This window comes from Carcharodon carcharias, chromosome 15, assembly GCF_017639515.1.
Source record: "Carcharodon carcharias isolate sCarCar2 chromosome 15, sCarCar2.pri, whole genome shotgun sequence".
NCBI lineage: Eukaryota > Metazoa > Chordata > Chondrichthyes > Lamniformes > Lamnidae > Carcharodon > Carcharodon carcharias.
Window position 1 is genome coordinate 106,564,705 of NC_054481.1, and position 22,391 is coordinate 106,587,095.

Sequence of the window (22,391 nt, forward strand, 5' to 3'; positions counted from 1 at the left end):
GGTACCAGATCCCTCTGGGTGGTCCAGCTGGGGAGCACTAAGTGTTCATTCTATGGGACCCCTGAGGGGCAAACTCTGTCCAATTGCAGAGATGCTTTCAGTGCCTGTAATAGAACAAATGCAGTGATGTTATCTTCTGTTACAATTTGTTGCATGGTGTTTTCCATTCTTTACCGGTGCTGTAATTTGAACATACAAACAGGAACTGGCTTTCATCATTGGCAAACCCGGGTGAAGGGTAAAAACCATTAGGGCATTATCCAGATTGAAAAGGTGAAGTTGAGGTAAATCAGGAGGTGGTGATTAGTTGACTCCAAGCTCGAGTTACAAAAGCCTGTAAACTATATGGGGAAGGGATAACTAAGGAAGGTGAAGGATTCCTCAATTCTGAGGTCTTGGGAGAGTATGTAGGAGACGGTACAACATTCTGATTTCACTACAGTGAGGATGAAGGTCAGACAGGGGCTATATTGGATGGGGCATTTAAAGCTTAGGAGGAGCAAAGAAGAAAATGAGTAATTTATTAAGTAAACTGATGGGTTAGGCCTGTAAGTAACTAGTCTATCAGCCATGATCAGATTGAGTAGTGGAGCAGGCTCGATGGGCCACATGGTCTACTCCTCCTATTTCTTATGTTTATTATCCACCAATGTAATTAGTGGTTTATCTTCCAATAATACTTAATAACCCATCTCATAGGAACAGAAAAAAGCCATTCAGCCCCTCAAGCCTGTTCTGCCATTCAATTTGGTCATGATCTGTACCTCAATTTTATTTAAGAACCCCCAGCAGGTCCGGTCCAGTTCCCAGATTTTTTTTGAATTATTGGTTCAAATAGAAATAGTTGGGTGAATGTTTGGGCTGACCAAAGTGACTGATGTCATACTGTAGAATTACAACACCCTTCACTTTTATCAGTGTTACTATCGGGTGAAATGACATGTTGGAAGGGGTTCTTGCTGCAGTTGCTGTGGGTGTGGCCCTATGGTGTAGGTTTTAACCATTAGATGCTGCAGTGCCAGCGCACTACCTGGCTACTTGATAATGCCAGCAAGAGGCCCACTCCATTGCATGGGCAAAGCCTCATCAACATATAAGTAGGTTCACCAGACTTGTTCCTGGGATGGCAGGACAGCTTTATGAAGAGAGATTGGGGAAACTGGGCCTTTATCCTCTAGAATTTTGAAGAATGAGAGGTGATCTCATTGAAACCCACAAAATACTTAAAGCGATAGACAGGGTAGATGCAGGTAAGATGTTTTCCCTGGTTGGTGACTAGAATCGGGGCCCACATTTTCAAGATAAGGGGGAAACCACTTAGGACCGAGATGAGGGGAAATGTTTTTCAGTGTTTTAGAAATTTTTTTACTCGGAGGGCTGTGAACCTTTGGAATTCTTCACTGCAGAGGGTTGTGGAGGCTCAGCCTTTGAGATGTTTAAAACAGAGATTGACAGATTTCTAAATACCAATGACATAAACGGATATGGGGATAGTGTGGGGAAAGGGCATTGAAGTGGATGATTAGTCATGATCATATTGAATGGTGGAGCAGGCTCGATGGGCTGAATGGCCTACTGTTGCTCCTATGTTCCTACTTCTATGTTCCTAAGTAACAGGAACCTCATCTGAACAGGTGGCCCAATGCAGCTTGCTGCTGCAGCCCAGTACTGCATGGCCCAAAAGCCCATCCAGCCTGGGGACGGGTAGGTCAGTGTGTGAGAGTGTTTGCGAATGTGGAGAGGGAAGCCTGCAGTGCCAGGGCCAACATTATTCAGGCGGAGGTGTAGCCCAGCACCCCTGGCTCATAAAAATAATGTTAGCTCTTTTTATTTACACCTCCTCCTCTTGCCAGGTTTTGCTGAGCAGATTGTCTACAGAGGGCGCTCTGCCCAGTTGATAGTTAGGGTAATGGGGTCCTGTGCATGTCATAGGACTATGATTTACATGAGGTACCCGCCTCATTCTGCTGGGCACCCCAGCTGCCCAACGGAAGGCCACAGGAAGAATGGTGGCGCAACAAGAATGAGATGGTAAATCCACCACCTCCACTTTAATTCCACTACTGTCCAGTTTCTTGCCTGCTGGAAAGAGTTAGAGTCTTTCCGTATGTGCATGATATCTGAGTAAGAATATCCACTGTGAGTAGTTTCAAATGGAAATTATATTTCATTCATGGGCCTGTTGTGCCCGGATTCCATTCACAGTCCAGGGCAGCGTGCATTGATTCCATTCATGGAGCTAATGTGTTATGCATTCATTCTATTTAGAGCTTGGGGCAGTGTGCACTGAACAAATACAAACTTTGACATTAGTAAAATGTTATGTGTCCAGAGTGCTCCCATTGTTTGTAGAGTCGGAAGTAATGAGAAATTGAACATTTTTTAAAGGACCAGTCCAATAGGGGCTCCACTAAATGACACATGTGAAGGATTGTGAGCATATATTGTACCTTTCTAACTGGAGCTTTTGTGCACACAAAGGAGTGGGTATCCTGTGTAGATGCGTATATGGTGTGTGTTGTTCCACATGCCAGACAAAGAGCACCCAGCACTTCAAGACATATAATGCATTGATAGAGAAAAAACAGATGTCACCCAGTACAAAAATTGGCAGAGGCATTTACGGCAAACATGGGAACTGGAGAAAGTGAAGAGGGTGTAACCCATACCAAAAATATTCAGGGAGAGTTCCCCGTAATTCCTCCAGGTTTGGGGAGGGTGGGGTGGTGGAAGTGTTTGGATAAGGATAGCAAGCCAGGGTTTACATAGCTTTTAATTCACAGAAACAGTCCATTCTGCCCAATGGGTCTGTACTGGTGTTGATGTTCCATATGACCCTCCTCACCTCATCTAATCCTGTCAACTGCTCCTATCTCTAATATTCTTAAATGCATTTATGCTGTTCATCTTAACCACTCCATAATGGTAACGAGTTCCAATTTCTCACCATTTTCTGAGTAAAGAAATTTCTCCTGAATTTCCAGTTGGATTTATTAGTGACTTTCTTATACTTATTTTGGAGTCCCCACAGTTGGAAAGATTTTCTTCATGTCTACCCTATCAAATCCCTTCATAATTTTAAAGTCCGCTGTCAGATCACCTCTGGAAAAAAGACTCTCAAAATGAATGAATATCTGGAATTTTATTTTGATTTTCATTGTGAATTAGGAAGTATTTATATAGAACATTCCCTCAGGAGATGGAGAGGGAGGGTCATTGAATCTATGATAGGCTACATCATACATGGCCTGTATTGGCTTTTGTGAATCACTGATGTTGCTCAGGCATCTGGAGGACAGAGGGGTGAAGGCAGGTTTCAACCCAAGCTCCTTTCATTTGGCTCCCAAAATCTGTTCAGACAGTGGTATGGGTGGAGGATGTGGGGCAGTTTACTTGCTGCCTACCTACCTACTCACCTGACTGGTAAGTGGTGTTCAATACTTAGGGAAACCTGAAGGAGATCAGGAAATAAAACCAGAATGAGATTTAAATCACTTTAATGAGTGCAATTATTTAAGCACTTCTTTATTCGCAAACTCTGATATTTTTACTAGACTTTTCGTATCCCTGAGATGTTGGTTAAAATCAAGTTTCACTGATGCTGTGTTAGCAGTGAGTTGAGCTGTAACATCAGCAGAGACCACTGTCCTCCCCTTCCCCGCTCTTCATTAGAATGATGAGCTCTCACTTTTTATCACAATTGTGTGTCCCAGCATGGGTGGATGTTGCTGATTCTCACACATTTACACACATATCTCAAACACACACACACTCACACTCACATCTCTCACACACACTCCCACACACACACATACACACCTCACACACATACTCACATCTCTCTCACTCACACACACACACCTCTGACACTCACACACACACACACACACACACAGACACATATTCACTTACACACATCTCATGTTCTCATACACACTCACAAACACACACATACTCATACACACTCATGCACACGCACAAACACACTCATACAACATGTGCACACACTCACAGGCACAGGCACTCACACACACACACACACATCTCATAATCACACATCTCACACGCACACACTTCATACACATGCACTCACACACTCACATTCACACACATATTCTCACACATACGTGCACCACACCACATTCTCTCTCAAACTGACGCTCACACAACCTCACTCTCACAACACGTAACACATGCACACTTGCACATACATTCACATGCACAAACACACACACACACACACAAACACACATACAAACTAAATCACACAACATGAGCACACACTCACACACTCACTTACACACACACAGAAACACGCATTCACACACACACACACACACACACACACACAAATGGCAGTATAGTGGTATTGTCACTGAACTAGTAATCCAGAGACCCAGGGTAATGATCTGAGGACCCGGGTTCCCACCACAGCAGATGGTAAAATTTGAATTTAATAAAATAAATCTGGAATTATAGGTCTAGTGATGACCATGAAACCATTGTCAATTGTCGTAAAAACCCATCTGGTTCACTAATGTCCTTTAGGGAAGGAAATCTGCTGTCCTTACCTGATCTGGCCTACATTTGACTCCCGACCCACAGCAATGTGGTTGACTCTGAAATGGCCTAGCCTAACTATTTAGTTCTCAAGGACAATTAGGGATGGGCAATAAATGCTGGCCCGGCCAGCAACGCCCACATCCCACGAATGATTAAAAAAAAACAAACTCATTCACGCACTCACACACACACACACAAACTTATACGCATATATGTTTCTCTCTAAAACTGTGAGAAAGGAGTTTCCCTTGTCAGCAAAAACATGTTTCTGAAAAAAATGTTGCCATACAACTGGAAAGTTCAAATTTGTGTCTTGCAGCCAAATCTGTTGCTTCCATCATGCCAAGTTGATTAGATAGAGCTCAGAGTTTATATAACCTTTCAAAACAGGCCAAAGTAATCAAAGCAAACACATTTTTAAATGAGCAACAGCCACGTGAAGGAATTAACTCAATCTGTCAGAATAAAATAGCTCAGTTATAGGATCATAGAATAGTAACAGCACCGAAGGTGGTCAATCAGCCCATCATGTCTGTGCTGACTCTGTAAAGCCCACTCAGCTAGTTCCTTGCCCCTGCCTTTTCCCCGTAGCCTTGCAAATGGTTTCTCTTCAGATAATTATCAAATTCCCTTTTTGAAAGCCAGGATGGAATCTGCCTCAGCCACACGCACAGCGCATTCCAGATCCTAACCACTCGCTGCGTAAAAAGTTTTTCCTCATGTCGTCATTGCTTCTTTTGCCAACAACCTTAAATCTGTACCCTCTGGTTCTTGACTCTTTTACTAAAGGGGGCAGTTTCTCCCTATCTACTCCCTACCTGCTCCCTCTTGATTCTGAGAACCTCTAACAAATCTCTCCTGGCATTCTCTTCTCTAAAGAGAATAGCCCCAGCTTTGTCAATCTCCCCAAGTAACAAAGTCTCTCATCCCTGGAACCATTCTTGTAAATCTTTTTTGTATCCTTGCCACTGCCTTCACATCCTTCGTATATTGTGGTGCCCAGTTTCAATCTGTGATGAGGCAAAGGTAGTTTCATTCACTGTCCAGTTAAGTTAAATGTTAAATGGGGATGTTCCCAGCTTCTGTACAGTCTTTAGCACATTCACTGTTCAGGGTATGGATGAGTAGAGAAAGGTGCCAAAGAACAGGACCAGACATCAAAGTCTTACAGTGTATGGGCAGTTCAGAATGTTGGCATGTAGGTTTTTGCATGAGTGGTCAGGGCATGGATGTTTGATGTGATAGAGCGATATAGATCCTTAGTAAATGGAGAAGATTTAATTCTGTTGATAGACTAACGGCTATAGATCATAGACCATGAGAACTAGAATCTAAACAGTTGCTGGAATAACATTAGCATGAAGCTGGAAGGTGTGCTGATGGTAAGCTAGGTATAAATACTACCTGAAGTGGTATAGGCTTGAAGAGCCTGTGTTTGAAGCCGGATCTGTGCTGCTTTTAGATGGGGACTCAGTAAGGTGCTGCGACTGGCATCAGTGCTCCTGAAATCAACCAGGGGTTTCTGCTGTAGATCTCCATATGGTGACACCTGTTGGAAGTATGCTCAAGTGGATGTCAAGTGGGGGAAAAGATCAAACTCACCTTTGATTGTTTAAAAAAAAATGTCCACAGAAGTGTCTGGTTAATATTGGATCACCTGCATACATTAAACAAGGGGGTGAAAGGTTATTGTGGGTAGGTTGCAATCAGATCAGCCATGATCTTATTGAATGTTGGAGCAGGGTCAAGAGGCTGAGTGGCTCTTAATTCATATGTTTCTATGTACCTAGCCTTAGTTGTCCTAAGAAAAGGATTTTGACCCAGTGATGAAGGGATGGTGATAGGCATCTAAGTCAGGGTGGTGTGTGATTTAAGAGGGACCTGGGGATGATGTTGTTCTCATGATCTTGCTGCTCACGTCCTTCTCCATGGTAGAGATCATTGGGCTAGGAGGATCCATTGAAATCAGCTTAATGGCTTGCTGCAATACATTCTGTATATAGTATATGTTACAGGCATAATGGGTCAGTGGTGGAAACAAGTGAACATTGATCTCAGAGGCAGGAGTTGACACTTCTTGCTAAGCTCAAAAGTGCAACATGGGCATTTGGATGAGGTATCAGAGTGGTGCCTGGTACCTGTGAAATCACAATCTTAGTTGAACCCATTTGGCCTGATGCTTCCAGAATAACACCACAGCATCTCTTCAGTACAACATCCAAATGGCTCTAAACGGGTTCAGTTTCTTGGCCTCAGTATTGTTCATGTATGTGAAAGTATTCTGTTGTGTTTGCTTTCTCTATCCCATTAAGTATATCCCCTCTAAGATGTCTCCTTCTAAGGTTGAGCAGCTCATCAAGTCATTACTCACAGTTCATCCTTCTGATACCAGGGATCAGCTTCGCAATCCTCTGCAATGCCTCTCAGGCCCATTGTGCATAATCCTGAACTATATACAAGGACATAAGAAATAGGAGCAGGAGTAGACCAAATGGGCCGTGAGGTCTGCTTCGCCATTCAATATGATCATGGCTGATCTTGAGCTTCAATTCCACGTTCCCACCAGCTCCCCATATCCCTTGATTCCCTGAGAAATTTATCCTGGCTTTAAATGTATTCAACGATGGAGCATCCACAACCCTCTGGGGTAGATCATTCCAAAGATTCACAACCCTTTGAGTGAAGTAATTTATCCTCATCCCAATCCTAAATGCACCAACTGGCTGCAGGATGACCTGAGCAGTGTATGGCTTCAACGCAGCCTCTTGTTTGGGAATTTGGAGTATGGCTAATATGACCCATATGACCTATTTGTGTTATAGAGACAGGAAATGCTGGGATAACTCAGCTGTTTTTTTTTAATTATTCATTCATGGGATGTGGGTGTCACTGGCTGGACCAGCATTTACTGTCCAACCCTAATTGCCCTTGAGAAGGTGGTGGTAAGTCACCTTCTTGAACAGCCCATGTGGTGTAGGAAAAAAGAGGACAATGTTAGGAAGTAAGTTCCAGGATTTTGACCCAGCGACAGTGAAGGAATGGTGATGTAGTTCCAAATCAGGATGGCGTGTGTCTTGAGGGGGATCTTGCAGTTGGTGGTGTTCCCAAGCATCTGCTGCCCTTGTCCCTTTGGTGGTAAAAGTCGTGGGTTTGGAAGGTGCTGCTGAAGGAGCCTTGGTAACTTCCTGCAGTGCATCTTGCAAATGGTATACACTGCTGCCACTGTGCGTCAGTGGCAGAGAGAGTGAATGTTTAAGATGGTGGATGGGGTGCCAACAATAGGCCAGCATCTGTGGTAAGGGAAACAGAGTTAATGTTCCAGCTTGATGACGTTACATCTTTCCAAAGATGCTGCCTGACTAGTTGAGTATTCCAGCATTTCATGTTTTTATTTCAGATTTCCAGCAGTATTTTGCTTTTGTATTATTGATCCAATTTAGGATGTTTGTTACTGTCTTACACTGTGATAAACAACAAATGAAGTAAAACCACAGCAAAGATTTGGCATCTTTGTGAGGAAATAGGTGGGGGCCAAGTGAATGAGTTTGACATGTGGCTGGCACTGAGAATAGGGGCTGGTTTATTAAAAGAGAATGGATATCTTGGAGTGGGAATTCCAGGGGGCTGTGATATTTTGCTTGAGATAGTTGATGTTACAGTTTACATTGCTTGTTCTAACTGCTCAATGCTGATTGTAACCTGCTTGTTGACTGTTTAAGAATAACTGATGCTCTGAATTTGATTGTTTTGGCCTGTTTGGAAAGCTATATAAACTCCAGGCTCCTCTCCTCCATTTGGCCGATGAGGAATGTAGCTGTGACTGGTAGAGAGCCAGCGTTCAGTCTGTGAGAGTTAAGGTCCTGTGTCGGTGCCAGTCCAGTTAAGTAAACTTAAAGTTTCTCTGTGTGATGAATTTTAATTGCTGAGTTTGTACATCCCCTGCCAATTCTGACAGCGTTGCCCTATCTGTAAAACCTGTAATGTGATTTCCATGGGAATGATATTTCATTATGCGTTTGGCAAAAGAGGTGGCCTTTTACAATTGTCTGTCTAAATAAGGAAGTTTGTTCATGGTTAGTATATCTTTCTGCTTTGTAAAACATTGTTAGCCTCATTCAACTTCATGACTTATCCTTGTGTCCTGCATATCCCTAGCCAGGGACCAGATTTCCTTGTTCCGAACCCACTGCAGGTGCTGGGAAAGTCCAGCTTTCTTACTTGTACCATTGTTGCTAGGCGACCCCCTGATAGGATCTATTCAAGTAGGTTAGGTGAGTCCTCCATCATTGTTCCCATTCACAATGGTATACGATGGTGATGCTGTGTGTGCTATGTGAGAGACCTAGTGATGCTGCGTGTGCTGTGTGAGAGACATGGTAATGCTCCGTGTGCTGTGTGAGAGTCATGTTGATGCTCCGTGTGCTGTGTGAGAGTCATGGTGATGCTCCGTGTGCTGTGTGAGAGACATGGTAATGCTCCGTGTGCTGGGTGAGAGTCATGGTGATGCTCCATGTGCTGTCTAAGAGACATGGTGATGCTGTGTGTGCTGTGTGAGAGACATGATGATGCTCCGTGTGCTGTGTGAAAGACATGGTGATGCTTTGTGTGCTGTTTGAGAGACATGGTGATGCTGTGTGTGCTGTGTGAGAGACATGATGATGCTCCGTGTGCTGTGTGAGAGACATGGTGATGCTTTGTGTGCTGTTTGAGAGACATGGTGATGCTTTGTGTGCTGTTTGAGAGACATGGTGATGCTGTGTGTGCTGTGTGAGAGACATGGTGATGCTTTGAGTGCTCCGTGTGCTGTGTGAGAGACATGGTGATGCTATGTGTGCTGTGTGAGAGACATGGTGATGCTTTGAGTGCTCCGTGTGCTGTGTGAGAGACCTGGTGATGCTGTGTGTGCTGTGTGAGAGACCTGGTGATGCTGTGTGTGCTGTGTGAGAGACCTGGTGATGCTGTGTGAGAGACCTGGTGATGCTGTGTGAGAGACCTGGTGATGCTGTGTGAGAGACCTGGTGATGCTGTGTGAGAGACCTGGTGATGCTGTGTGAGAGACCTGGTGATGCTGTGTGAGAGACCTGGTGGTGCTGTGTGAGAGACCTGGTGGTGCTGTGTGAGAGACCTGGTGGTGCTGTGTGAGAGACCTGGTGGTGCTGTGTGAGAGACCTGGTGGTGCTGTGTGAGACCTGGTGATGCTGTGTGTGCTGTGTGAGAGACCTGGTGATGCTGTGTGTGCTGTGTGAGAGACCTGGTGATGCTGTGTGTGCTGTGTGAGAGACCTGGTGATGCTGTGTGTGCTGTGTGAGAGACCTGGTGATGCTGTGTGTGCTGTGTGAGAGACCTGGTGATGCTGTGTGAGAGACCTGGTGATGCTGTGTGAGAGACCTGGTGATGCTGTGTGAGAGACCTGGTGATGCTGTGTGTGCTGTGTGAGAGACCTGGTGATGCTGTGTGTGCTGTGTGAGAGACCTGGTGATGCTGTGTGAGAGACCTGGTGATGCTGTGTGTGCTGTGTGAGAGACCTGGTGATGCTGTGTGTGCTGTGTGAGAGACCTGGTGATGCTGTGTGTGCTGTGTGAGAGACCTGGTGATGCTGTGTGTGCTGTGTGAGAGACCTGGTGATGCTGTGTGAGAGACCTGGTGATGCTGTGTGAGAGACCTGGTGATGCTGTGTGAGAGACCTGGTGGTGCTGTGTGAGAGACCTGGTGGTGCTGTGTGAGAGACCTGGTGGTGCTGTGTGAGAGACCTGGTGGTGCTGTGTGAGAGACCTGGTGGTGCTGTGTGAGAGACCTGGTGGTGCTGTGTGAGAGACCTGGTGGTGCTGTGTGAGAGACCTGGTGATGCTGTGTGTGCTGTGTGAGAGACCTGGTGATGCTGTGTGTGCTGTGTGAGAGACCTGGTGATGCTGTGTGTGCTGTGTGAGAGACCTGGTGATGCTGTGTGAGAGACCTGGTGATGCTGTGTGAGAGACCTGGTGATGCTGTGTGAGAGACCTGGTGATGCTGTGTGTGCTGTGTGAGAGACCTGGTGATGCTGTGTGTGCTGTGTGAGAGACCTGGTGATGCTGTGTGAGAGACCTGGTGATGCTGTGTGTGCTGTGTGAGAGACCTGGTGATGCTGTGTGTGCTGTGTGAGAGACCTGGTGATGCTGTGTGTGCTGTGTGAGAGACATGGTGATGCTGTGTGTGCTGTGTGAGAGACATGGTGATGCTTTGAGTGCTCCGTGTGCTGTGTGAGAGACATGGTGATGCTATGTGTGCTGTGTGAGAGACATGGTGATGCTTTGAGTGCTCCGTGTGCTGTGTGAGAGACCTGGTGATGCTGTGTGAGAGACCTGGTGATGCTGTGTGTGCTGTGTGAGAGACCTGGTGATGCTGTGTGAGAGACCTGGTGATGCTGTGTGAGAGACCTGGTGATGCTGTGTGAGAGACCTGGTGATGCTGTGTGAGAGACCTGGTGATGCTGTGTGAGAGACCTGGTGATGCTGTGTGAGAGACCTGGTGATGCTGTGTGAGAGACCTGGTGATGCTGTGTGAGAGACCTGGTGGTGCTGTGTGAGAGACCTGGTGGTGCTGTGTGAGAGACCTGGTGGTGCTGTGTGAGAGACCTGGTGGTGCTGTGTGAGAGACCTGGTGGTGCTGTGTGAGAGACCTGGTGGTGCTGTGTGAGAGACCTGGTGGTGCTGTGTGAGAGACCTGGTGGTGCTGTGTGAGAGACCTGGTGGTGCTGTGTGAGAGACCTGGTGGTGCTGTGTGAGAGACCTGGTGGTGCTGTGTGAGAGACCTGGTGATGCTGTGTGTGCTGTGTGAGAGACCTGGTGATGCTGTGTGTGCTGTGTGAGAGACCTGGTGATGCTGTGTGTGCTGTGTGAGAGACCTGGTGATGCTGTGTGTGCTGTGTGAGAGACCTGGTGATGCTGTGTGTGCTGTGTGAGAGACCTGGTGATGCTGTGTGTGCTGTGTGAGAGACCTGGTGATGCTGTGTGTGCTGTGTGAGAGACCTGGTGATGCTGTGTGAGAGACCTGGTGATGCTGTGTGTGCTGTGTGAGAGACCTGGTGATGCTGTGTGTGCTGTGTGAGAGACCTGGTGATGCTGTGTGTGCTGTGTGAGAGACCTAGTGATGCTTTGAGTGCTCCGTGTGCTGTGTGAGAGACATGGTGATGCTGTGTGTGCTGTGTGAGAGACCTGGTGATGCTGTGTGTGCTGTGTGAGAGACCTGGTGATGCTGTGTGAGCCTGGTGCTGTGAGAGACCTGGTGATGCTGTGTGAGAGACCTGGTGATGCTGTGTGAGAGACCTGGTGATGCTGTGTGAGAGACCTGGTGATGCTGTGTGAGAGACCTGGTGATGCTGTGTGTGCTGTGTGAGAGACCTGGTGATGCTGTGTGTGCTGTGTGAGAGACCTGGTGATGCTGTGTGTGCTGTGTGAGAGACCTGGTGATGCTGTGTGTGCTGTGTGAGAGACCTGGTGATGCTGTGTGTGCTGTGTGAGAGACCTGGTGATGCTGTGTGTGCTGTGTGAGAGACCTGGTGATGCTCTGTGTGCTGTGTGAGAGTCATGGTGATGCTCCGTGTGCTGTGTGAGAGACATGGTGATTCTATGTGTGCGTGTGCTGCGTGAGAAACATGATGATGCTCCGTGTGCTGTGTGAGAAACATGATGATGCTGTGTGTGCTGTGTGAGAGTCATGGTGATGCTGTGTGTGCTGTGTGAGAGTCATGGTGATGCTGTGTGTGCTGTGTGAGAGACATGGTGATGCTGTGTGTGCTGTGTGAGAGACATGGTGATGCTGTGTGTGCTGTTTGAGAGTCATGGTGATGCTCCGTGTGCTGTGTGAGAGACATGGTGATGCTGTGTGTGTTGTGTGAGAGACATAGTGATGCTCCGTGTGCTGTGTGAGAGACCTGGTGATGCTGTGTGTGCTGTGTGAGAGACCTGGTGATGCTGTGTGTGCTGTGTGAGAGACCTGGTGATGCTGTGTGTTCTGTGTGAGAGACCTGGTGATGCTGTGTGTGCTGTGTGAGAGACCTGGTGATGCTGTGTGTGCTGTGTGAGAGACCTGGTGATGCTCTGTGTGCTGTGTGAGAGATCTGGTGATGCTCTGTGTGCTGCGTGAGAGTCTGGTGATGCTCCGTGTGCTGTGTGAGAGTCATGGTGATGCTCCGTGTGCTGTGTGAGAGACATGGTGATTCTATGTGTGTGTGTGCTGCGTGAGAAACATGATGCTGTGTGTGCTGTGTGAGAGTCATGGTGATGCTGTGTGTGCTGTGTGAGAGTCATGGTGATGCTGTGTGTGCTGTGTGAGAGTCATGGTGATGCTGTGTGTGCTGTGTGAGAGTCATGGTGATACTGTGTGTGCTGTGTGAGAGTCATGGTGATGCTCCGTGTGCTGTGTGAGAGACATGGTGATGCTTTGTTTGCTGTGTGAGAGACATGGTGATGCTGTGTGTGCTGTGTGAGAGACATGGTGATGCTGTGTGTGCTGTGTGAGAGACATGGTGATGCTGTGTGTGTTGTGTGAGAGACATGGTGATGCTGTGTGTGTTGTGTGAGAGACATGGTGACACTCTGTGTGTTGTGTGAGAGTCATGGTGACGCTCCGTGTGCTGTGTGAGAGACATGGTGATGCTGTGTGTGCTGTGTGAGTGACATGGTGATGCTTTGAGTGCTCCGTGTGCTGTGTGAGAGACCTGGTGATGCTGTGTGTGCTGTGTGAGAGACCTGGTGATGCTGTGTGTGCTGTGTGAGAGACCTGGTGATGCTGTGTGTGCTGTGTGAGAGACCTGGTGATGCTGTGTGTGCTGTGTGAGAGACCTGGTGATGCTGTGTGTGCTGTGTGAGAGACCTGGTGATGCTGTGTGTGCTGTGTGAGAGACCTGGTGATGCTGTGTGTGCTGTGTGAGAGACCTGGTGATGCTGTGTGTGCTGTGTGAGAGACCTGGTGATGCTGTGTGTGCTGTGTGAGAGACCTGGTGATGCTGTGTGTGCTGTGTGAGAGACCTGGTGATGCTGTGTGTGCTCTGTGAGAGACCTGGTGATGCTGTGTGTGCTGTGTGAGAGACCTGGTGATGCTGTGTGTGCTGTGTGAGAGACCTGGTGATGCTGTGGGTGCTGTGTGAGAGACCTGGTGATGCTGTGTGTGCTGTGTGAGAGACCTGGTGATGCTGTGTGTGCTGTGTGAGAGACCTGGTGATGCTCCATGTGCTGTGTGAGAGACATGGTGATGCTCCATGTGCTGTGTGAGAGACATGGTGATTCTATGTGTGCGTGTGCTGCGTGAGAAACATGATGATGCTCCGTGTGCTGTGTGAGAGTCATGGTGATGCTCCGTGTGCTGTGTGAGAGACATGGTGATGCTGTGTGTGCTGTGTGAGAGACATGGTGATGCTGTGTATGCTGTGTGAGAGAAATGGTGATGCTGTGTGTGTTGTGTGAGAGACATGGTGATGCTTTGTTTGCTGTGTGAGAGACATGGTGATGCTCCGTGTGCTGTGTGAGAGACATGGTGATGCTGTGTGTGTTGTGTGAGAGACATGGTGACGCTCCGTGTGTTGTGTGAGAGTCATGGTGACGCTCTGTGTGCTGTGTGAGAGACCTGGTGATGCTGTGTGTGCTGTGTGAGAGACCTGGTGATGCTGTGTGTGCTGTGTGAGAGACCTGGTGATGCTGTGTGTGCTGTGTGAGAGACCTGGTGATGCTGTGTGTGCTGTGTGAGAGACCTGGTGATGCTGTGTGTGCTGTGTGAGAGTCATGGTGATGCTCCATGTGCTGTGTGAGAGACATGGTGATTCTATGTGTGCGTGTGCTGCGTGAGAAACATGATGATGCTCCGTGTGCTGTGTGAGAGTCATGGTGATGCTCCGTGTGCTGTGTGAGAGACATGGTGATGCTGTGTGTGCTGTGTGAGAGACATGGTGATGCTGTGTATGCTGTGTGAGAGAAATGGTGATGCTGTGTGTGTTGTGTGAGAGACATGGTGATGCTTTGTTTGCTGTGTGAGAGACATGGTGATGCTTTGTTTGCTGTGTGAGAGACATGGTGATGCTGTGTGTGTTGTGTGAGAGACATGGTGATGCTGTGTGTGTTGTGTGAGAGACATGGTGACGCTCCGTGTGTTGTGTGAGAGTCATGGTGACGCTCTGTGTGCTGTGTGAGAGACATGGTGATGCTGTGTTTGCTGTGTGAGAGACATGGTGATGCTGTGTGTGCTGTGTGAGAGCCATGGTCATGATCCGTGTGCTGTGTGAGAGACATGGTGATGCTGTGTTTGCTGTGTGAGACATGGTGATGCTGTGTGTGCTGTGTGAGAGACATGGTGATGCTGTGTGAGCTGTGTGAGAGCCATGGTCATGATCCGTGTGCTGTGTGAGTCATGGTCATGATCCATGTGCTGTGTGAGAGACATGGTCATGATCCGTGAGCTGTGTGAGAGTTATGGTCATGATCCGTGAGCTGTGTGAGAGTCATGGTCATGATCCGTGAGCTGTGTGAGAGTCATGGTCATGATCCGTGTGCTGTGTGAGAGTCATGGTCATGATCCGTGTGCTGTGTGAGAGTCAGGGTCATGATCTGTGTGCTGTGTGATAATCCTGGATGTGCTCCCTCAGCCATTGAGTGCATCCCGTGTCAATTCTCCCTTGACCTTTCTGTGAAGTCCAATGGCCTCTCTATCCCTACACTTGATAACTGCCCAAATTGACATAACTAAGACTGAAGAAAGACAGCGGCCACATGCAACACTTGAGGATGCAGTCTGGCAACAGCTCACCATGCATACAACTGATTGTAGACAGATTGATCTGATTCAGTAATAATGAGGTAAGGTTAGCACTTTTTAAATACAACTAGCCTGCTTGAATAACTGAGGGTTGCAAGAGTATGTTAATGATGTAATATAAATGTTGCCTTTAATAAGTTGTGTTCTCAATAATTTTGAAATTCCCCACTACCACTTCCTGTTCCTCTGTCTACTGTCTTTCTTTCCTCATGGATAATACTTGCTGCATGATGTGGTGTTTCTTCCTATTGATTGTGTATCCCCATGCCTCCGCCCTTGTCTTCATCATACGTGTCAAGAGCTGCTTCACTACTGAACACATCTGGACCCAGTTTCTTGTACTGATTCCTCCTGCCTTCTTTTCCTCCCTTGGTTAATGGTCACTTGTTTCCTTAGCTCAATTCACTGCTGCTTCCTAACTTCTTTACCATTTTGAGGTCAGCAGTGAAGCAACAGCACTTGCCACCAATTGAAGAAAGCTGCCTACCAGGATCTAGGGATCTCTGTGTTATGTTTTACACGTTTCCCAATAGCAGTTTAAATCAAGTCAAAGGGATCTTCTGGCATCATCAGCATGGATGTCAGCAAACAGGGCAAGCAAACAATTACATTGAAGTATTCTCACAGACAGCAAACCTGGAAATTAAAAGCATTTAATCCTTCACTTTATTTCAAATATTTCACAGAGCAAAATAAATGATTCTGATGTAATTAAAATAAATGATAAAATGTCATAAACTTTAACAATATTATTTTAAAATATGTGGAATTTTTGTGTAATGAAGGAGAAATTTGACATTTCACAAATATAACATTACCTTTTCAGAGCCAGTTATGATGTTCAGCAGTAATTATTAACTTAGTATGCTGTTAAAAACTCATTCAATAAGATATAACTGTTTGAAGGATTTTCATAGTGAGACTAAAATGGAAGTTTTTGCTAGTTCTATGATTTCCTGCTGACTTTAGTCTGGGGGGGCTTCAAGTACGCATCCTATGGAAGAGTGCGGACCCACTATCAGCAGCTTCTGGAGTTCTGTGTTATTCTGGGCACATGCAGACTCACAAAGTTGCAGTCAGTCTCAATGGACTAATGATTGCGAACGCTGACTATCTTGCGATCATTGCCGCTGCAAAATCTAGTCCAATGTGTAACCGTGGAGAAAGAAAGATTGAGAAAAAAATGTAAGCCATGCGGAGATTTGAGAAGAAAATAGCTTGGCTTCTTGTGAGGGACCGAGAATGTCAGCACGACCTCTGTCCTTAAAGGGTGGTAGTCACAAGGTGCCAATTAGCCGATTACATTAAGCAGATTCAGATATGGGACCACTAAGGAGAAAAGAGCAGTGATTCATGATCTGTCGTGTTCCACTTCCATTCGCTGCTCTTTCTTTTGCAAAATCAGCCTTTGAAAATCTGTTGAGCAGAGAGCTTGACCAGTAAAATGTGCAGCTGGTTATTGTTAGTCTGGTACCAATTATGTTTTGTTTTATATCGTGGGTGGGGTGAGACAGCCATGTCTCAAAATTCACCCTATCAGCCTTTGCAAGCTAGAGAAGACTCTGAGAAATTGCCCTTGGGTGGTAACGGGCAAGTGAAGGATGTCCCATAATCCATTCTATGCTCCAGAAACATTGACTCCAACAGAAACAGTGCACAGACTGGACAATGTAGCAGGCTGGGATTTCATTAGCCTACTAGCCCAGTTGAACTTCGATTAGGTGGGTGCACAGAATAATGTAGATCAGATTAGGTCAACTAAGGTTCAACTAAATCTTGAGAATTTGATTAGGGATTGTTTTAAACATGTCTTTTTTTAAAAAAACTTATCCATGGGCCAGCATTTATTGTCCATCCCTAATTGTCCTTGTTCAGAGGGCAGTTAAGAGTCAACCACATTGCTGTGGGTCTGGAGTCTTGTGTAGGCCAGACCAGGTAAGGATGGCAGATTTCCTTCCTTAAAGGACATTAGTGAACCAGATGGGTTTTTACGACAGTTGGCAATGGTTTCGTGGTCATCATCAGACTATTAACTCCAGAGTTTTATTGAATTCAAATTTCACCATCTGCTGTGGTGGGGTTTAAACCTTGGTTCACAGAGCATTACCCTGAGCTTCTGGAATACTAGTCTAGTGACAATACCACTATGCCACAGCCTGGACTGGATATTGTCTCAGAGTCAGCATCAAGGTCAACCAGTAAGCGGACCATGCGCCCCTTATCATTGAAAGTTTACCTTTACTGGCTAATATCTAGCCTAATAATAGCATGACTGGGGGGTTGTAACAATGACATTCTACACTATGTGATTGTTGTAATCTCACATTTGTCCCTCATATACTCTTCCCCATCTCCTGAAAAAGACCGAATTGCATTCTAGCGGAAGAGGCTCATTATAAATCATCAGGCTGATTTATTTTGCATGCAATATATGAACAGAATAATTTTTATAATGAAATTTAACTATTACGCACTGCACTTTGTAAGATAGAAAATAATGATATGTGTAACATTATCCTGAAATACACTTTTAAGGCTAGTAATTTTCCTGAAACCTATTGACTCTTAAGTAAGGCGCCCACACTCTGTGTCTTATTTTCTTATCGCACCTCCAAAGAGCCCATGTTTCCTTTCTTGGCTTGACAGGAAGTCAAAGGTTTGACTCCTGACCCTCTCCCAGCTCTCTGTGCTTGGGGATTAACCCTGCTGACCTACCAATTAAACCTGAGTCTGGGCCTAGATTTCAGACAACCAATCTTGGCTGAGTTCACATAAACATGACCATTCCAACAAATCACGTGTAAACATCTACTGGAATGTTTTCAACAAAGCTCCGCTTTCTCAAGCTGATTTGGTGTGTGGGAAGAATTTACATTTTCGTCATGACATTATTCAGGGAATCGGATCCTAGGAGTGCTAGTTTTAAATTAATAATTAATTTAAACACCTTAAAAAAATCCCCCAAAATTCCTCTTGGGTTATATGGTAAAAGAGAATTCCAAGACACGACCAAGTTCAAACTTGAAAATTTAGGACCGATAAGCTATTCTTCACACATAGTGACCAACACTCGCCAGTGGGAGAAAACTCTGCATCAACTTAAAGGAGGCAGAGACTGCAGGGCTGAGCAAAGATGGGCCAAATGGCTTTTCTGAATTTAGGATTGTTATCCTAAGAGAAAAGAAAGTTAGGTGAAGATCTGATGGAGGTATTGAAAACCATGAGGGGCCTAGACAGAGTAGATAGGGAGAAAACTGTCCCCACTCATGAAAGTATCAGGAACAAGAGGGCACAGATTTAAAGTAATTAGTAAAAGAAGCAAAAGTGATGTGAAGAGGAACGTTTTTATGCAGCAAGTGGTTAGGGTTTGGAATGCACTGCCTGAGAGTGTGGTGGAGGCAAGTTCAACTGAAGCATTCAAAAGGGAATTAGACTGTTTTCCAAAAAGGAAGAATGTGCAGGGTTAAGGGGAGAACGCGGGAAAATGGTAATAGGTGATTGCTGATCTGGAGAGCCAGTGCCGACATGATGGGCCAAATGGCCTCCTTCTACGTTGTAACAATTCTGTGATTCTGATCTGTATCTATCCTAAGGGCTGCATTGAAATGTGAATGCTACAGAATAGTGGGCTAACAGCCTGAAAAATTGATTCAATAAGAGTGAACTTATTATAGACTCTTTGCATATGCTTTTGTGATAAACCCATTTAGCATTGGTGAACGAGTAGAGGAAAGAGCACTTTGGTCAGAGTCAGTGCTTTGGGAAGTCCACCGTCACCATACTAGCTTTCTTTTTGTAAAAGCTCAATAGGATCTTAAGAAATTATACATTTTAAATGTGACCATTTGCAACTTTGAAAAATAAGAAGGAATTATCCAATAATACTCAAATCAAAGTCTTCTCCCTACTGCAATAGGGTGAGAAAGGGAGAGATTACTATCTTATTGCTGTTGTAATTTAAATGCTAATGTTACTGCAGTATATATCTCGTGTGGTATGAGATTGATGTGGGTGTGATCATATTGTATTTTATTCTGTCCCTTTTTGAATCCCAAAGCAGATGGGTCCAGAAGAAGTTTAACCCAATCAAATTGTCCTTATGGGAATGATTTTGGGTGTTTATTGTCATCAGCCTGAACGATCTATTTGACCATAAATAAATATAAAAACAAAAAAACTGCGGATGCTGGAAATCCAAAACAAAAACAGAATTACCTGGAAAAACTCAGCAGGTCTGGCAGCATCGGCGGAGAAGAAAAGAGTTGACGTTTCGAGTCCTCATGACCCTTCGACAGAACTTGAGTTCGAGTCCAAGAAAGAGTTGAAATATAAGCTGGTTTAAGGTGTGTGTTTGGGGGGGCGGAGAGATAGAGAGAGAGAGAGGTGGAGGGGGGGGGTGTGGTTGTAGGGACAAACAAGCAGTGATAGAAGCAGATCATCAAAAGATGTCAACAACAATAGTACAATAGAACACATAGGTGTTAAAGTTAAAGTTGGTGATATTATCTAAACGAATGTGCTAATTAAGAATGGATGGTAGGGCACTCAAGGTATAGCTTTAGTGGGGGTTTTTTTTAAATTTTTTTTTAAATAATGGAAATAGGTGGGAAAAGGAAAATCTTTATAATTTATTGGAAAAAAAAGGAAGGGGGAAACAGAAAGGGGGTGGGGATGGGGGAGGGAGCTCACGACCTAAAGTTGTTGAATTCAATATTCAGTCCAGAAGGCTGTAAAGTGCCTAGTCAGAAGATGAGGTGTTGTTCCTCCAGTTTGCGTTGGACTTCACTGGAACAATGCAGCAAGCCAAGGACAGACATGTGGGCAAGAGAGCAGGGTGGAGTGTTAAAATGGCAAGCGACAGGGAGGTTTGGGTCATTCTTGCGGACAGACCGCAGGTGTTCTGCAAAGCGGTCGCCCAGTTTACGTTTGGTCTCTCCAATGTAGAGGAGACCACATTGGGAGCAACGAATGCAGTAGACTAAGTTGGGGGAAATGCAAGTGAAATGCATTGATCTATTTGACCACCTGCTGTGATACTCTTGAAAATTGCATAATTCCAAATGAATCAGACATCTGAAATGCACTGATGTGACGAACATAAACATATACTCCATGTGTAAAGAGGTAGTTGATATTGTGGAAATGAACTAAATTGGGTCAAATCCACCTCCTTTATTCCAGCACAGTGAAGCTGTGATATTGGAAACTGCAGCTGATCACACCAGATGCATTGATCTTTCTGCTTCACAAAAATGACTTCACATTTGTACTGAGAAATTCCCTCTTGGTGAACTTTCACCCTGTTTATACACAGTTGTGTCTCTGGCACTGAAAACCAAACAGGAGAAATTTGGGCCAATTCATGGATCTGGAATGAGGGGAGGCTGGAAGGGAGAGAGAGGATGTACCTCACAGATGAATCTGTTGGGGGAGAGTTCATACATCTCATTCTCCTCCCTGCTTCTTCAGGTAGATACATCTATGGGTTGAGCTATTCTTTGAGATGACTACTCATTGCTAATTGGCCTCTTTTCTCTCTAGGACCATGGTGGAGCAGTTGACTATGATGTCCATGTTGGGCGTTCTGCTTCCAACTCTAGTTGTTGCAGCACCTCCTCCCATCAATAAACTGGCACTGTTTCCTGATAAAAGTGCCTGGTGTGAAGCAAAGAATATCACCCAGATAGTTGGCCACACTGGATGTGAGTCAAAGTCCATCCAGAACAGGTAGGTATAAAAAGAATCACTATGTCAGACTAGCTTTTGAATTAAATAAAAATTTCAGAATGTAGAAGGCTGGAAAAGATCATTGCAGTCCATCTGGACAGGACACAATGTTTAGGAAATATCATATTCCATGATGTCTCTTGTACCCCCATAACAGTCTTTTTCCCCAGTTGTTTATCCATCTCTCCCTAGAGCTTATGCATACAGTTAGACACCGGCTACATTCCTTGGAAGTTCATTCCGTACATTCATCACCCTTAGTTAGGGATAAGAAGTCAAGTTAGGATGACCTTCATTATCCAAAGTGTCATCAATTTGAGGACTAACTTCCCAGGGAAGGTCATCCAAGTGGACAGTATAAATAAGTTCATTTAATTATTGAATATTTACAGCACAGAAGAAGGCAAGAGCAATCCAGCTACTTTCACTAACCCACTCTATTCCCATAGCCCTGCATTTTTCCTTTTAAAATACATATCTAATTCTCTTTTGAAAACCATGATTTAATCTGCCTCCACCAGCCTTTCAGGAGGTGCATTCCAAATCAAAATTATTGGAAATCACCTTAAATCGATGTCCTCTTCTTCTAGACCCTTCCACCAATGGGAAAAGACTTTCTCTAACAGCTCTGTCGAGACCACCTAATAATTTTGAACACCTCTATCATATCTCCTCTCAACCTTCACTGCACTAAGGAGAACAACCCTGGCTCCTCCAATCTACCCATGTAACTGATGTCCTTGACCCATGGAACTACTCTAAGGCCTTTGCATGATTCCTAAGGAGATAGTTGGGTGGATTTGTGCAGAGGAGAGATAGAGGGATGAAGACAGAAAGTGCAAAAGAGCTTGTTAGGACTAATAGCTTTCTGTTGTTCCTAACAGCTGTTATTTTAATATGCTTTGGAACAGCAACACAGAGAATTAAATTTTGTGAGATGGTTTTCTATAAGAATTAAAGGCCATGTATCATCCAGGGATTTGACTCGGCTTCAGTAAGTGGAGATCTGGAAATAGATGAGTGATAATGCTGAGATTCGCCATTGATCTTAAAACTGCTGCTCATGTCAGTCTGCAATAAAATGACACATTCTTCCTTAAAAAGATCTCAGCTGCTCCTGCAGTGACTCAAAATATCCCAGCCAGGTGGCAGCAAGGGGTGAGAGGCTGGAAAGCACTTAAACCCAGTGTTGCTGGTTTGGAGTCTTGGGCTGTCTGGTAGTTGAACTCAGCAGCTGGGTCTTTGATGGCATTGATGAGTTTTCAATTGGCTGATTCTCTGCTGACAGATATGGTGCATCTGCCCTTCAGCTGGCCGAG

The 22,391-nt window shown here is 45.3% G+C and overlaps 1 protein-coding gene across 9 annotated transcripts in view; it reads left to right on the forward strand.

Annotated features, from left to right (window-relative positions):
- The window catches only part of nbl1 (NBL1, DAN family BMP antagonist), a 38,358-nt gene that overhangs the window by 12,732 nt on the left and 3,235 nt on the right, over window positions 1-22,391 (forward strand). For 7 of the 9 annotated variants that reach the window (XM_041206753.1, XM_041206748.1, XM_041206749.1 and 4 more), the window contains one exon: window positions 20,887-21,072. In XM_041206753.1, coding sequence (XP_041062687.1) covers window positions 20,891-21,072 — 182 coding nt within the window. In that variant the 5' untranslated portion in view covers window positions 20,887-20,890. Of the gene's footprint in view, window positions 1-8,354; window positions 8,443-19,629; window positions 19,689-20,886; window positions 21,073-22,391 lie in introns of those variants that run through there. The other 2 variants (XM_041206757.1, XM_041206751.1) reach the window with 2 other exon arrangements.